This window comes from Equus asinus, chromosome 22 (genome assembly GCF_041296235.1).
Source record: "Equus asinus isolate D_3611 breed Donkey chromosome 22, EquAss-T2T_v2, whole genome shotgun sequence".
NCBI classification, from domain to species: Eukaryota; Metazoa; Chordata; class Mammalia; order Perissodactyla; family Equidae; genus Equus; species Equus asinus.
Window position 1 is genome coordinate 20,475,056 of NC_091811.1, and position 17,794 is coordinate 20,492,849.

Here is a 17,794-nt window from a genome sequence, read left to right on the forward strand (position 1 = left end):
TAAAGTGAAAACTTTGTCTATTTTTGACTCTTACCTGATGCACAGAGGAGTGTGTTGAAAGTTTCCTCCTTTTCTATTCCTTCAAGCTTTGTATTGAAAGAAAAAAAATCAAAAAGTAAAGTGATATTGAATGTATAGGAGAAAAATCAATCACTTTAAAATAGAAGAGAAAATGTTGGTGAAAAATTGAGTTGCGGATACGCCCACATTCTTGGGATGAAATGTCACTGTCTCATAAATATTGGATAATGCTATACACTTACATACCTCAACTAGTAAGGGCTTGACCACGGTGTCCTTCTGTCCAAATGCTGGGACCTCAGGCACCTCATTGCCACACAATTCCTGAGATCGCAGGGCTTCTGCGGTAGCTGTGAAATTCACCTTTCCTGAGGAATAAGATTCTTAAGGGGTTAAACAGTGATTCTATATTGAATGGTTTCTTTTTAAGTTTTCCTAATATATATAATGGCTTTTTTTCAATCAATCATTGTTAAAGGAGGAGAAAAAGCATGTGTCTGGGTCACAGTGGAAAGCTGTGGTCTTGTCAGAAGTAGGATTTGTCAACAACTTTACCACTTACCCGGTGACTTTGGGGTCACAGCCCAGGACACAGTTTTCTGCCCATTTCCACAGACACAGTGAGAGTCTTCATTCTTCTCTACTGGGACAGCCGAGAAGGCAGGAGAGATATCCAGCTGCACACTGACCTGTCCCCCATACCGGCCCACAAGTTTAAGAAAGAACACAGGCAGAAGGTCAGCAATAGGGGAACGAAGCATAAAGGGCCAATGCATGCTAATTGAGAGGGTTTGTGAAATTGTTCAAACGAGGTAATTTCTTCAAATATTTCACAGTTTAGATGTTTGCAATAAGGGAATTAGGAAAAATGCCTAGGATTTAGCCTTGTGCCAACACAAGGAAGAGAAATTTTCTTTAGTCAGGGTAAAAAAATTAAGTAATCAGGTAGAAATAATGTCTGAGTTTAGGAATACACTGACAATATAGAGTCCTGAATGAATATAACCTTACCACCTTGGACCTGTCAGGTAACTTTGCTCTTAGTACCTATTCCACTGTAAAATTAGGCTACATTATATTCAATTATGATTTACTAGGAAATTACCTAGGACACCTAGATAATGAGTGGCGACTGTGTTCCTTCCTTCCATTTTCACTTACTTCCAGAGAAGTGCCCTTACCCGAATGCAGTGGAACAAATAGTTGAACACAGTGGCTTTGAGTATAAAGTCTTCTCCTCGCACCACAGAGTAGGGGAGAGTGAGTTCCAGGAAGAACGGCTGGAAGACTTGAAGAGAGATGATGGGGGAGAGGCCAAGCCCCGTAGTTTTGGACAAGCAGAGTGCGTTGGCCTTCCACTCTGTGATGGTGTCAGGAACCTGCTTTGCCAACCCACTTCCACCTGATGAACTAGAGAAGGGAAAAAGAGGAGGAAAGTGAATGAATCTCCATTGTTAGCACGCACTATAGCTGATCCCAGAACATGATAACTTACTAACCTAGCGTATTCATGTGAATTTTGATATAAGGTTTGACAGTCCTAGTGAGGTCTCTGAAAGTTGTTCTTTTCTTTTTAGGGGCAAGAGTAGCTTTCTGCTCTCTATTATTTTAGGTATCTCAGGACCAAATCAGAAAAACAATTTGCAATGTTCAGCTGTGAGAAAAATGAGCTATGAACCCAAATATTTACTAGAAAGGAGTGGAGCAGAACTGAAAGGAATAGGAACCAAGGATGATACCAGAATCACAGAGGAGGATTCAAATCTTCTCCGAAACTAAATTCTAGGCAACATGCAACTTACTCGAGTGGCACCAAGTCCCAGATCCAGGTCTCAGGGAAATACTTCCGAACAGTCCCTTTCACTTCCATGGCTGGAAACTCTTCTCTCATCATCGTTGGATAAACTGCTCCTGCAGCACCACTTGCTAGAGCTAAGCCTTGTGGAACTGCTGTGGACAGACAGCACCAGGGCCCAAGGTGAACCTAACTTTTATCATTAATTTCCTATTGTTGCCTAGTTTCCCAAGTAGAACAAGGTCATTTGCTCAGGGGAAGTTTATTATTGGAACAGCTTAACCTACCAGCTTGCTACTTTGCTCACTTATCTATTTGTCCTATAGGAAAGCTAATCCTGTTGCTTCTTAAAATAGCCTAGAAGTAGATGTATTTTCCTCTAGAAATGAAAACAAATGTAGCTCTCTCTAAGCTGATAATTCAACTAGTGAAGAGAAAAATCAATGGTAATTCAATACACCAAATATTGTTTTTCACTGAAATAATGCTCATGTGTTCTCCATTTGCAGCAAGAATCAGACAAGAGGAATGGATGGGGGCTACAGCAAGAGGATTTCAGGAATGATTTTTTTATTTAGCAGTGAATGAGATGGGGAGACATAAACAATAGGATATAGTAAAGTATGTGTTATAAACAGCAGACTCAATAAAGGACAGAAAATGAACTTTACATTAGCCAGAAAAGACTTTACCAAAGTAGAACTTAAGCTGATGAAGAAGGATGAGAAACTGCGGAGAATGGGGAAAGCATTCCAAGGAAGTGACTATACAAGTATGCACACAGAGGTCAGAAGGATTGCTCCAAAGGGTTATTGAAAAGCTTACCCTTCTGGAGTAGCATGTCTATTTTGGGGGTGTGTTTAACATAGTTGAGTAAATAGTAAGTATAATTATATAATATAACAACATGAATATTAGGACAAATAAATTAGATCTGTTAAGGTAGGAGTTAACTTGATTAAAAAAAGTGATACTCCAGAGATCAGAAGATATGTAAAGATAATATGCATAAATGCATAAGAATATATAAATGATGGATATAAAATAATAGAATTGGACATGCTCTTTTAAAACCTTAAGTACAACAATTCTATGAATTCTGGAAGTAGTAACGATGTATGAGAAATAAGTGGCATGATAAAAGCAATGTTGAAGGGTGATATGCCTTTCATAGTATATAAAATAGACAGAAGTGGAGAAAATTGGCGGCAAGGAAGGTCAATTAGGGTGGTTTTTAAGTAATTTGGTTATGAAATAATGAGAGACAGGACTAAGGCATAACTGAAAATGAAAAGTAAAGAAAGGCTAGGGGACACACATCAAATGCAAAATCTGTAAAGAGTTTTACAGAATGTTTGGGAGAAGAATGTAATGATGATACTCTGTTTCCAAGTTTTCTGGATCATTCCATCAACATATTTTCTCTTAGGACTGGAAAAAATATACATTTGGTATTAACAGAGATATGAATATAAAGTAATAGTGCTTTTCAGGTTTTGTGAAACAAAAAATATGCTATTGCATGGCATAATATATTTTCATAATTATATTTTTCCATTTTATGTTCACAACACCTCAGTGACCTTGGTGTTGTCATTCTGTCTTTAGATATGAAGAAACTGAGCCTCCAAAAGGTTAAATGAGTCTGAGAATTTTCAAAGTCACATATGTCATACCAGGTAGGAGCATGATGAGAACATGTCTCTTTGCTCTTAGCACAGTGCTCTTTTTCACTCTGCAGAATTTTGTTTCTGTTGAGAGAATATTCTTATTCCCCCCTCTGTTTTCAACTAGAACTTTATTCTTTGCCTTATAATTTCTACCGTATTAAAATATGTTTATTTTATTTTTAAAGAATGCTTTCCACCACCACATTTCTTTTTAAACAGCAGAATTAGCAGACTTCCAGCATTCAGAGAGAAAATTCTGGAGGCCTGATAGCAGTAGCAAAGAAGACTCAGAATCTTTTCAACTTTTCCTCACTTCCAGGTATACTTGAAACACACAGAGGCCAGTAACATATCTACCAAAAGCTGAATCATCCTATTTTGTTCAGTATGTCAAAATCATTTTGATTCCCAGATAAAGAATACGACAAAGACAATATTCATATGATCCTTCACATTTCTCAGCCTCCCTTGCAGTTAGGACAGACCTGAGATGTGCCATTTTCACTGCTGGCTGTAAAAGTCATGTACAAACCTACTCCTTCTTCCCGATGGCAGTAATCTTGAAAGATTGCTTGGAGATGGGGAGTCACAAGATGAAAGCAGAATGGATATCTCTGACTCACTGATTGGTAGGGAGCTGTTCTGGACAGCTACTGGCCTCACAAGCAGTTTTTGTGTGAGCAAAAAAATAATCTGTTATATGCTTAGTCACTGAGACGTGGGGGCTTATTTGTTACTGCAATATAATCTATCTTACCCTGACTAATTTATGTTTTGAATCCATAGTGGGTAAGGAGGATTTGAAGTGGTAAGACTGTTGAAGGCTACGACAAAAAAGTAGTTGATTTTGATTTCAGAGGGAAAGAAAAAAACAACTGCTTTAAAAATCCTATTTTTCGGGGGAAAAATGGCATTTGAAGAAAATTTACCAAGAAGTTGCTGCAGTGTCACAACATTCAGTACTTAGAAAAATAGCTATTTATCCCAACCTAACCCAGTGAAACATCAATTTTTCTTCTATTATTCTAGCAGACAAATAAATCTCACCCTTACCTCCTAGGTAGGGCATAGGCATTGCTGGATATCCATGAGGCAGCTGACAAAAACGTGGCTTGTGGATTTTTGAGTTGGTAAAAATATTTAATCCTACAGACTGGAAGAAAATTAATTATTAAAGCATATTGGCAATCCAATCTTGAGACTGAAATATCTTCGTACCTTTGTATTATACTTTTGCTATTATTGTACACATAGCTCACAGGATCATCATCAAAATTACCCACAATAGAGAAGAGAGCTATTTTATAAAAGCCCAGTTCACCCAGTTAATGAATGAAAGTTGGGATTAGAACACACTTCTTCTGATTCCTATTCCTGAATTTTGTCTGCTGTACGCTGATGCCTCTTTAATTATCTTTTGCATTCTAGAAACTGAGTATTTTAGCCTTGGAAGTTTTTCTTCCCTTCCTTTCCCCATGAAAAGCAAATATAACATACATATATATATATATATATATATATATATATATATATATACACACACACACACACATACTCCTCATGGCTTTATTGCAGAGAGTAATTCTTTAAAATTTCTTTTTATTTGAAATTGTAAGGTTGCATATTGGAGATTTTTCTTCATAGTCTTAGTAAACTTTGCCTTGCTTATGTTTTGTTGGAAAATATGACTTTCCCTGAATATCTATGTTCAACTCATCCCTTTTGTGAGTTACCCTTTCCTCTTTTCTTTCTCAGTTTCTTTTGACTATCTTGCATCTCTGCATCCGTGCACACATGCTGATGCCCACAGTAGCCTGACTCCTAGAGCCCACCTGTTCCCAAATTTCTCTCTCTATATATAATATAACTCACAGTTAAACGCTACTTGCTGTTCTATCTCAGAGTACATGGGACCCTGTGGGAGGCACAGCTCTCAGTGGTGGTAGTGATATGGAATAGGGAGAAAGAAGTTAGAAATAAGTGTTAAAGATTAAACCATTAGCTAATAAACCTAAAGAGTCCTCTTTCTATCCCCCACTGAAAACTGATTTATGATTCTGGAGGCTCCAGAAGGGAGAGGTTTAAATTGCTCTCAGCAACCTGCAGACCACTCTCAGAGGAATGGTATGTTTTCCTTAAGGTTAATGAGAGTTTTTAGTCCTTTTTGGCAGTGATAAAATTTAATTGCACAACCTGGATAAACTCTCCTTTCATAATCTGCCTAGAGATAGTTAATCCTAAAGTTATACATTTTAGCTAATACACCTAGAGCATGCTAACATTTCTACCCCAAGTTTTGTAAAATCTTTTCTTCATGAAAGGCTACTTTCAGTTTCCCTGAAATTTTACTGCACTAAAGGTGATGGCTGAAGTATTGTACTTTGTATATTCAGTCATTTACTCATTCATCATGCGTTTATTGTGCAAATGACTGAGGTAATGGCTGCCAATACCTCACCTTTCCAAGGGTGTCAGAGGCACTATGGAAAATGTTTTGTTTTTCTCACATATTTAGAACCTTTGAGAATCACTGAGAGGAGAATATGACGGTGGTAACCAGCTTTGGGATCAACTTGGTTGAGGCTGTAGGCTCTAAACATACACCTCTTGCTATTTAAAGTGCTGGAGAAATTCATGAACGAAAAGCTGTGTGTATACAAAGCTCTCTGTGCTTCCAAGGTTTCAATATTTTTCTATTAGTCATAGCTTTGTTTTGGGGGGTGGAGCAGGATCAGATTCCACAGCTTAGAAATTCATTTGTTCTCTCTTTTAACAAAGACTTGGAAATCAATTTGAGCTATGTTTTTAGGAAGAAGACTTGCCTCAAAGATACTGTAAACATCATCATCGTCCAGGATCTGCTTTGGTGTGTAAATGATTCCGTTGTGAGTTATGTCTTCTGCATGGATGCATTTTTGACCATCTTCATTCGCAGGACCTCTGTAGCTAACACTAAAGAGATTCTTCTCTGGCAGCAAATTATAGACCTGCAAAATCAAGAGAACAAAGGAGAAACTCTTGTTTGTTGCTGTTTTTTTTTTTTTTAATTTCAAGTGTTCAATCCGAGATTTAAAAGATCATGGTGTACATTTAACACTCCATGCCAACATTATAAAAAAGAACACACAGAATCATGGGGAAATATTAAAGGTTATGGATCCTAATCCTCTTGTTGTATGAAAGAAATTAATATATAGAGAAATCAAATTGGTTGATCGAGGTCTCAGAGCCCGTTTTGATTGAGTAAGAATAAAACCCAAGTCTTCCAGCGAAATGTCTGCTTTTAAAAGGAAGCAGAAAATTTGGACAGTACAGAGAAGAGTAATGAGAGAATAAGAGCCACTCATAAACCTGTCACCCAGAAATAACCTCTGTAAATACTTGATGCATTTCCTTTTCCCATTTTATATGATTATTTGTTACCAAGTTTTTTTCTTTTTCTTTTTTAGTCTACTAATTTAGGACTAAGTTTAGCTTGAGAAAAAGCTAGATGCAGGAGCAACCTAGAAATAAATCAACTGCAGTTCAGTTTTTGCCCAGAGCCTAGGGTAAGGCCACCTGCTCAGTCATATAGTGTTCAGGCCATTAGCCATACACTGGACTCCATGAGGACCTCCTAATCTGATTGCTGTCATCTCTTTTCTAAGCTAACCCAACAACCTCCTAACTGTTTCCATTCTTTCATTCCTGCTCTCATACTCCAAGCAGCAAACAGGATCTTCTTAACACATAAATCTGTCTTGTTGCCCTCCTGCTTAAAACTCCTTGGTGATTTACCGTTGCATTTACTGTCCACTTCAGACTCCACTCCAAGCCTTAGAAGAGCTCGTCATGATCTTCTTACTTTCCATTCCACCTACAGCCTCGATCATTCTCTTCTCACATCACTACGTATTAGGACATTACTTTTTCCCTTTTAGAACATTCCAGACTTATTCTGACCTCAAGACCTTCAGGCATGCTGCTTTCATTCTTTGTAATGCCTGTCTCTGCCCCTCCATTATCTGACAATCTAGGAAAACATCCTTAACCATATATGAGAAATTGTTCTACTCTTTTATTCTTTATCTGTTTATTCCTTTTGTTATATTAATCAAAACTTAGAACTATTATATTTCTATGTTTTTGTTGGTTGTTTGTTTTAATATCTCACAAGACTGTAAGTCTAAAATGGTCAAAGACCACATCTGATTGTCCACCATTAGAACGCCTATTTCCAGAGCATGATTCTTCCTGTAGTCAAGATGCAGTAAGACCTTGTTAAATAAATAAGTGGACCATGAAGGCCGTAACCTCTAGGCCCTTTTTGAAAGTGCTTCATTATAAGGGACATCTTTAAAAGACAAGCTTGAACGGATACTCTCTTTCGTTCGTACTTAAAACTAGTGAGTGAGTGCTTGGATTTTAGGGAAAACTTAAAGACTGGCATTTCACTTACGTGAAATGGAGTGTGTTAGACGTGTCATTGAATGAAAGTTGGTTCAAATTCCACCTTTAAAATATATTTTTGGCTTGATCTTCCTATAGTTGCTTAATCTATTTTAGCTGTGTTTTCTTCATTCACAAAGTTAAGGTAATAATATCTGCCTTAAAGAATTATTATTCATTTATGCATTCACTAAAAATGTGTTGACCATGTTTGATACGTAAAGTAGTATGCTAGGCACAGGGGAATGCAGTGGGGAGCAAGCCTGCTCCCTCTCTAAGAAAATACTTTAACAAAGAATGAAATGAGATGATACATATAAAGCACTTTGTGCAACGTCTTTGTGGAACTGAATTGAATTCTAACTCATATATAACTTACTACATTAGACCTGACACTCTGAAGAACTTTTCTTTTCTGATTATAACCTCCAGCTTCCCAAAATGGTCTTATCGTGTGTGCATTTTCTGATAGCCAAGACTGAAATGGGACTCACTGATTGAGGTGACAGCTCGGCTTCAGGCTTCATGAGCAGTACACTCTGGTCTACTGCACGGAGGGCACACAGGGAGTGAGGAGTGGCTGTGACCTTCAGTGTGGTGTTCGAGGCTGGCAGGTTCCGGGCTGAGGAGAAGCTCAAGTTTACCTGTAAAGAGGATATGATTATAGCAGCAAATTTTCTAATTATTACAATCTCAACATTCTCTTCTACTCCAGACTAAGACTAGTCCTTTCTACACTTCCTTTCTCTTCATCCACTTTAGAGCAGGATTAAGAGGTGAATCTGCCTAGGGACTACCAGTTAACCATCTTTGGAATAAATTGGAAATCTGGTTCTTGTTAACTCAGGTTTCCCACTCCTTATATAACTGGTGAAATATAAATTGGTTTTGGTCACGTTGAAATAGAATCCTGCCTGAGAATGATATACACCTTGCTGTAGCTGACCTATTTCCATGCAGTGCAGTGTTTTTGTGATGAATGTATGTAGTTTGCCTGGTGCTGTGAAAAATCACACTCCACCTCTGAGACCAGCCAGTTGAAGTCTCCTCCAGTTGGCAGTCTTAATCACTTGAGATTCTAAAGCAGAGTAGAATTTATCAGGATCAGGGATTTATTGAGTCTCTTACAAAATTAAACATCTAATATGCATCCTAAGAGTTGAGAAAATTCGAAAAATGTGAATAAAGAATAAGAGCTATGAAATAACAAAAAATTTGTGCATAATATTTTCAGAGATTTGATTCTGGTTTGACCAGTAGAAATTCATTGGTAAGTAAATCTATTGGTTCCTCATGTCTATGTAAAGTTTTTTGAGTAGAACCTGAGTTTTATTTCATATTGAAATATAAAATAAAATAATTTAGAATTTACTTACTCTAGCAGCATCAGGTAGCTGTCTAGGTTCTTGAACTGCAAGCTGATTTGGATTGGAGTGAAATTTTAGTACATTTAGTTAAATAATATTTGACTTGGATTGCTGAGTTTAAGTGTGATAATCCTTCTATGTGGTCTACTGAATTAATGGAACAGTTTGGATTCATGTATCATGAGACATACATGAAAAAATAAATAATTAATTGATTTATCCTCAAGATGGAGTAGTATTCATCTCTATAGTTCAATATATTATGAAAACTGCTTATGGAGAATTCTACTTTAAACATGTTATTAATTTTAGGAAATTTAAATTCATTAAAATATGTTTGTTAATATCCATATCAAATGAACAAGTGAGTTATTTGAGATTATAATCAACTGAAAATATTTAGTAACCAAGAAATGGATATGTTAGCAAATGTAAAATATTTTGCTGATATGAGAACCAAAAAAGAACTGTAAAGTGTATTTTGAGAGTCTGTACCTATCTATGTTAATCACTATTATCCTCAATGAATAATTATATCCAGTTGAGAATGACAGGTAGTTTAAACTGTTACATAGTATTTAATGTCTATACTAAATCCTTTATTTTTTAAGTAAAAAAGTATATGTAGTGAATAAAAACAGTTTTTCTCTGTCCCAATAAAGATTGAAAAACATATTTAAAGCATATTGGTTTGAAGGAACACACGTGTCAAACTGACCTGGATCCTTCCTCACCTTCCCAGCCCACACCTGACTCTGTTTACTCAGCATCCTGTCAGGATGTCTAACTTCTAGGGTCCTTAATTTTTAACTTTAATAGCTCTCCTTTCTAACTTTTTGCGGTAAATAAAAAATAGTCAACTTTCCTCTAAGTACTGCATAAATCTTCATTACTATATTGCTTAGTTTTTCATTGCTTATCTCTGCTTCTGATCAATGATGCTAAAAGGTATTTGATATGAAATGATTGAATACAATTTCCATGGACTTTTGCTTCTGTGTAGCAGTTTCCAGGTGCTACACTGGAGTTGTCATATGTTTTGCACCAGAGAGAGACCACTGCTGGAAGGAGTAGAGTGTGCTGAAAGCTGTGGCATAACATGGCCATTCAAAGGTTTAACAAACAACTAACTACCTGTGATTACCAATAAGGGCATTGAAGCTCAAAGTGGGAATCTCTTTTAGGTTCATACAAAACGTACAGAACATCCAAACAGAACAGGAACTATACTCTTGGACCCCTGTCCAGGTTTAATAGCATTCTTTAGTAAGATGGAGTTGACAATTTTTGTCAGAATCCACTGTGTATTTTTCTTATATCATTGTATATTAAAAAAGAATAATCTAAATATGGTTCTCATTGCAGAAATGTTCACTTGCTATAAATGCATATTGTTTTAATCTCCATAAAATCCAAGGTAAAGAGTCCTTCTAGGTATATTTTTAAAAAGATATCTGAAGTCAGCGGATCCTATCTGATTGTTAGTGTTAAGATTACAGCACCAAATTCTGTTGGGACAGTCTTATTTGTATTTCAGTAGGCTTCTTATTACAGCTTTATTCTTTGGAAATATAAGAAGATCTCATTCGCAAATATGTTAGATTTTGTGCTATAATCATTACTAGAGTGCCGAGGCTATGTTTCTCATAATGGAGTACATACATACCCTTGTTCTGTATTATCAAACAGAATTTAAAGTCACTAGTTACTAATTTCCACAGTAGTACATGGAGGTGTGTCAGAGGAATATTATGGGACAAAATTGACACATTCCTTTGAGGCAGCATTTTCAATAGAAAATTTTGGAAACAAAACATTTCAAAATTAAAACTATTAAAGTTTTATAATGAAATAGATTTTGAATTCCCCAAGAATTTTAAGATAAAACAAGACTTAAACTACCTTGCTTATGGCCACCTGCTTTGGACTACTCCACTAGACCACTCAGGGTATGGCATCAATCTCTGCCATTAGAGGTCTTTGGAGGAAAGTTTTAGGAGCACCACATGGCAGTCTTTTAGTGTACATTTGTTATTAGTGCCAATGAGTCGATTAGGACTCATTGAGTTGATTAGGACTCTTAGTAACCCTATGTATAGCAGAGTGAAAACCTGACTGGTCTTTTCATTCTATCTTCTCATCTTCTGGCACTATTATCAGACAATGCTGTGCTGTTAGTCATAGAGTTTTCATGCCCAATTTTGTTCAGAAGTGGGAGGCCAGGTCCTTCTTCCTAGTCTGTCTAGGCTGGAAGCTCCACTTTAACTTGTCCACTATAGGTGACTTTGCTGGTATTTGAAATACCAGTGGCATAACTTTCAGTATCATAGCAACACACAGCTGCCACAATATGACAACCGACAGATTGTGGTGTGGTTCCCTGAGCTCTGAATCTTAATGACCAGACCACCAGGGCTGGCTTTTAATGTGCATAACTGCCTTATTTTCCATGTTTCAAAAAGGGAGATGAATAAAAGAACTGGGCTTAAGCAAAACACCCACCTTATTGGCAAAACAGTTTTCAATCTCAAGTTTCCCAGTATCTGCAACAATTTCTCCATTAGGTAAAATAGTATAAACAAGCAACTGAGCACTAGGAGCATTGTCTGATTTCACTTGAAAGGAGAAGGAAAATACCCCTTTCACTGGAAAATAAAGAAAGTTGAAGATAATAGATTAGGAAGAGGGAACAGTTCTCAATTTTATAAAGAAGAGGTTCTCAAATTATTTAACTTATTCTCATTTGGAGCATACTGAAGAAAAGACTTGCATTTAAATCACCATGCTTGTGGTAGTGTTCAATAGATATATGCTGAACTAGTGACATTTTTCCTTAAAGATGTAGGTTAAATAGTTCATTTCCTCTGCTTAAATAGGAAAAATATTTAGTGCATGTCTCCATTTTTAAACTTTAAAAAAAGATTTAAGAAGAAAAAATCAAAAGAGAAGAACTTCTAGACATCTTTAATTATCTTTATCTGTGATCTATCATCTATCTAAATCAGCACAAATCGTGTCATATGTATGAGGACAATTCAAATGATGCAGCACAGTCTTTACCTTCAGACCGTTTACAGTAGAGCAGAGATACAGGTACAAATAGTCACATAAGAAACAAGGTGTGCCTCTGATTTTTGTAAAAGAACTCCATGTACTTGCCTTAGTGTTTGTTTTCAGTGTGAATCACATAGTGCTTATGTAACGTACCTGCTTAATTTTCTCATAAATGTTCTAAGTTTGATTTTTCTAACATAAAATTCTTTAAAAACTGTAACCATCCTGTATCTATAGAAGATTTGAGGGCAGCTTGTGGTGAAAATACACAAAAACAGCAGGGTCAAAATAAATTTGAAATGATAATTCTAAAACTATTAGAAGGTGGATTTCTGGAGCAGGGTTAAACATAGGCAGGAATTAATTTCATTAAGAAACTGTAACAAAATGGTTATACATTAGAATGCTAAATTTAGCATTAAGTTTTCTAGAAATCAAAGACAAATGGAAAAACAACCATTTACCTTAGTTATTACCAAATAAAATGAACTATATTTTGTCTTAAAGAGAGAGACACTTCCTTTTCCTCACTCCATCTCTCTAGGTACTCAATCCTATAGGTCTTAGACGCTATTACAGGGACTAATTTTGAAGAATTTGCCTTATGAGGCATAAAAACCAATGATTAAATGGAAATTTAGAGTGAATGTTCCATATTTGAATGAATGTATTCAATTTTCTTTAAGCAATAAAAAGCATTTAGTAAGGTAGATTTTATATACCTATGAGATTTTTTAGACTTAAGAAGAAGCTATGTTGAGCATGGTTCCAGAGTGGTAGACATCGCATCTTTATCATGGCCTTGGTAATCTCATGCTGACTGAAAAGTGACTAGAAAAAAAAGAAGGTTTCATCTAAAAGTAGAGTTAGAAGAAATTTCATAAGAGGCTAATCTAAAATTCAAAGAATTACAAATAAATTTATTAAGACTTTGAATACAAACTAAAATTCATGATTAATTATGAAGGTATATTTAAACAACATTTATGTGACTATTTAAAAGAAAAGTTGTAACTGACTTAGGTGACTAATTGCAAATCAGTTTTTGTTTGGAAGATTCTAAAGCCTCGTAAGGTGGAATGCTTGCTTCATGTTGTGTTGAACTGTTTAAATAAAAAGAGATAAAGGGCAACTAGAGAAATAGACTGAGAAGAGGCTCTTCTTGGCACAGTAGTTTATCTTGAGCAAGATGTGATATTGTTCTGCCTACCAATTTTCCCACTTGCAAAATAAAGACTCTGGACTAATGATCTCTAAGTTCTTCTATTCAGATTTTTAAGAAAGGATGGGATTTGTTCAAAGAGAAGAGCAGAAGAACACTAAAAATATAATATCTTGAGGGCGTGGACCATGTTTTATTAATGCTTTTATCCAAAACTCCAGTTACAGAGATATATAAAGACAGGAAGATATACTGTCTTCAAATATAGTTCTGATGGGTAAACTTTTTCAAAGTTTAGCTGTCATAAATTGTAAATCCTTCATTTATGAATTAATTTAAAAATATTTATTGTGTACCCACTTTGTACCAGGAACTACTATAAAAAATGATAAAAGACAAACGCTTTCCAATCTTTAGAATACATAGTCTTTGTTTTTGGCTGGATATATTGACTTACTTTGGGTTAATAGGCTTTTTGGTTTTTCTAAATATGTCCTGTTAATGAAAATTGCTTTAGTAAAATCATAGCCTATAACTTTTCAAATGAACAGGAAAAAAGGAAGCTACTTATGAGATTTAGCCTGGGGACACATAATAAACAGACCAAATGTACTTATATTTTTTAATTGACCCTTTTCTTGAAGAGTTAATTATTCTTCCTGGGATTACAGAAATCAATAGATATTTGTGATTCAAGGAAATTCAGAAGGAAAGTGTGATTTAAGATATAGAAATGCTATGAAGCAACTTGAACTAAGTGACATGTAGAGAACACTTTACTTAAGAGTAGAAGAATACAAATTCTAACATTTTCCAAGATAGACCATATTTTTTTGCCACAAAATATGTCTTAATAAATTTAAAACAGTGATACAATCATAATGGCATTAAATTAGACATGAAAAGCAAAAAAAATTCTGAAGAGTGTCCCAACACTTAGAAACTAAATAACATACTTATGAATTACCCACAGTCCAAAGTAGAAAGCAAAAGAGAAATTTGAAAATATTTTGACCTGAATGCAAATGAAAATATCACATGTAAATATTTGTAGGGTGCAGCTAAATAAATATTTAGAGAGAAATGCATAGCACTAAACACTTATATTAGGAAAGAAAAAGGCTCAATCAGTGACCTCAGCTTCCACATGAAGAAACTTGGAAAGTGTATATTAGATGCAAAGAAAGCTGAATAAGTGACAAAAATCAGTGGATATCAATGATGTAAAAGTAGAAAAACAATGAGAAAATAAATTCAATCAAAAGCCAGTTGCTGAGAAGATCAATACAATTGATAAAACTCTAGAAAGATTGATCAGGAAATAAAGAGAAAAGACAGATTATCAGTATCTTGAATGAAAGCAGTACTATCACTATGGATATCACAGACATTAAAAAAGTAAAAGGGGGTGCTGGCCTGGTGGCACAGGGGTTAAGTTCACATGCTATGCTTTGGTGGTCCGGGGTTTGCTGGTTCAGATCCTGGGTGCAGACATGGTACCACTTGGCAAGCTATGCTGTGGCAGGCATCCCACATATAAAGTAGAGGAAGATGGGCACAGATGTTAGTTCAGGGCCAGTCTTCCTCAAAAAAAAAAAAAAAAGAAAGAAAGAAAAGGAAGATTGCCAGCAGCTGTCAGCTCATGGCTAATCTTCCTCAAAAAAAGGTAAAAGGGAATATTATGGATTATTTTATGTTAATAAAGTAGAAAATTTAGAGAAACAAAGTCATGGAATGCCACACACTATCAAAGCTCACTCAAGAAGTAATTGCTAATCTAAACTGCACTTTATCTAGTAAAGAAAATTAATTTGTAACTAAAACCTTCTCATAGAGAAAATTCCATGCCCAGATGTCTGTACTGATGAATTCTACCAAATATTTAAGGGGAAAAAAACCCTACATAAATGAATTCTCTGAGAAAATTGAAGAGGAAGGAATATTTAATTCATTCATTAGACCAACTTTAACCTAATACCAAAACCAAAGAAAAAAATAAAACTATAGACCAATGCCCTTCATAAACATATATATAAATTATTAACAAAATTTTAATAAATTGAATCCAACAATATATAAAAGGATAATACATCATAATCAAGTGTGCTTTTATTCCAGGAATGCAAGGTGAGTTTAACACTAAAACTCAGTCAATGTAATTCACTATATTACCAAACTACAAAGGAAAAAAGATCATCATAGATGCAGAATAAAGCTACTAAAAAGAATAAGATATAGAAATAGAGGAAGAAAAATAACTCCAAAGAAGGCATGGACTAAAATCTATTTTAGGAATAAAATAATGATTTTATCATAGTTAGTCATAATTTAATCTAGATGTCCCAAAACGGAAACTGGTGACAAATCTTATGGTTTAGAATTGATGAAACTTTTTGTAGTAAATAAAATTTTGTTGTAAAGGGATGTTTAAAAGCATAAAGAAAGTATTTTTAAGTATTGGAAATTTGATAAAAAGCTGGCTGCAAAACATTGTCAAATAAATTACGAAATTATTTTGAAAAGAATTCCTGGAAAAATGACTGGAAAACTACAGATTTTGGTACCTGAAAGTGGGATGTTAGTGTAACAAATACCTAAAAGTGTGGAAGTAGCGTTGGAATTGGGTAAAGGGAAAAACATGGAAGAATTTTGCGGGAAAAGGCTTAGATTACTTTAAATAGATTTTTAGTAGAAATATGGATGCTAAAATCTGTGCTAGAGAGGACTCAAAATAAAGTGAGAAGGGTGGTAGAGAAAACATGTATCATCTCAGAGAATCTCTAACTTGTTATAAACAGCCTGATGGTAGAAATATGGACATTAAAGACATTGCTGGTGAGGGCTCAAAGGGAAGTTAGAAATATGTTATGGGAAACTGAAGCAAAGGAGATTCTTGTCACATAGTGGCAGAAAGCTTAGCTGGATTGTGTCTTGCAGTTATGTGGAAAGTAGATCTTGTGGACGGTGATCTTGGATGTGTAGCTGATGAGTTTTCCAAGTAAAGTGTTAAATATTCAGCCTGATTTTTTCTTGCTGCTTATTGTAAAATGTGAAAGAGAAGAGTTAAATTGAGGGAAGAATTGTAGATCTAAAAGGAACGAACACTTGATAATTTGGGAACCTCTCAGTTTATTTAGATTGCAAAAAACCCTAACATTAAGATATTCATTGTCAGAAAACTGTGCTCTAGAGAAAAAGGCAGTGCGACTGGACAACTTTTTGATAACATCTCAGAAAAATCAAGAGATCAGAATATTTAGTCACAGAAAAGCTCTTTCAAGAGATTAAGTGTATGACTCATAGATCCCCTGAGTGATCTCAGCAAAAACTGAAAAGGGAGATGGAATTATTCAAGAAAATTTTGTGGAGAAGCTTCCTGTTTAATGGAGTCCCCCTGACACATGGGAGACCCATAAGCTTCTTGAGAAATTTATATCAGCGGAAACACTGTCAGCTTGGATCAAAACAGACAGAGAGGGGCTGGCCCCGTGGCTGAGTGGTTAAGTTCGTGCGCTCCGCTGCAGGTGGCCCAGTGTTTCGTTGGTTCGAATCCTGGGCATGGACATGACACTGCTCATCAAACCACGCTGAGGCAGCGTCCCACATGCCACAACTAGAAGGACCCACAACAAAGAATATACAACTATGTACTGGGGGGCTTTGGGGAGAAAAAGGAAAAAATAAAATCTTTAAAAAAAACAAAAAAACAAAAACAGACAGAGAGAGTATAAAATGAAAAGATTATATTGGACTCATTAAATTCTACAGAGAAGAAGCAAGCTGATAAACTACTCAGCTGAAGACACATGTTATCCTTCATGAGAAAGAAAGGATGATTCTGAGACTGGAGCCTTTAGCTCAGAGGGGAGAGACTTGAACCAAAGAGGATTATTCCCAGGCCCTGAAATCTAATATTGTTTGCCAGCTGCATTTTAAAATTTCTTAGGACTGATAATTCTTTTCAACCTAGAATGGATTTTACTCAGGGCCTTATCAACACCTAATTTAAGTGATTTAGATAATGATATTTGAGACTTTTGAGTTGATGAGACTTATATGAAATTTTGGACTTAATGCTGTAATGGATTGAGGCCTTTAGGGACATTGAGAGGGGGTGAATGAATTTTGCATGTCAGTGGATGTAAATCTTTGGGGCCAGAGGGAAGTCTATGGTAGGCAGAATAATGACCCTCAAATATATCCATGTCTTAATCTCAAAAACTTGTGAAAATGTTACTTTCTATAGCAAGAGGGACTTTGCGTATATGATTAAGTCAAGCAACTTGAGATGGGAAGA

General features: G+C 35.5%; 1 protein-coding gene and 1 long non-coding RNA gene across 2 annotated transcripts in view; one reads left to right on the forward strand and one right to left on the reverse strand.

The window, feature by feature from the left end:
- Positions 1–17,794, reverse strand: part of LOC106837423 (pregnancy zone protein-like) — a 54,102-nt gene that overhangs the window by 10,897 nt on the left and 25,411 nt on the right. The window contains exons 14-22 of the mRNA XM_044756313.2: positions 11,784–11,926; positions 8,409–8,558; positions 6,309–6,473; positions 4,540–4,639; positions 1,824–1,971; positions 1,203–1,431; positions 584–710; positions 268–389; positions 35–86 (exon numbers count right to left, since the gene is read on the reverse strand). Of these exons, the coding sequence (XP_044612248.2) occupies positions 35–86; positions 268–389; positions 584–710; positions 1,203–1,431; positions 1,824–1,971; positions 4,540–4,639; positions 6,309–6,473; positions 8,409–8,558; positions 11,784–11,926 (1,236 nt within the window). The remainder of the gene's footprint in view (positions 1–34; positions 87–267; positions 390–583; positions 711–1,202; positions 1,432–1,823; positions 1,972–4,539; positions 4,640–6,308; positions 6,474–8,408; positions 8,559–11,783; positions 11,927–17,794) is intronic.
- On the forward strand, positions 637–6,432 carry LOC139041561 (uncharacterized). The gene is made up of 4 exons (XR_011496951.1): positions 637–758; positions 1,808–1,999; positions 3,425–3,495; positions 6,296–6,432. It is a non-coding gene; the product is annotated as an uncharacterized lncRNA (long non-coding RNA).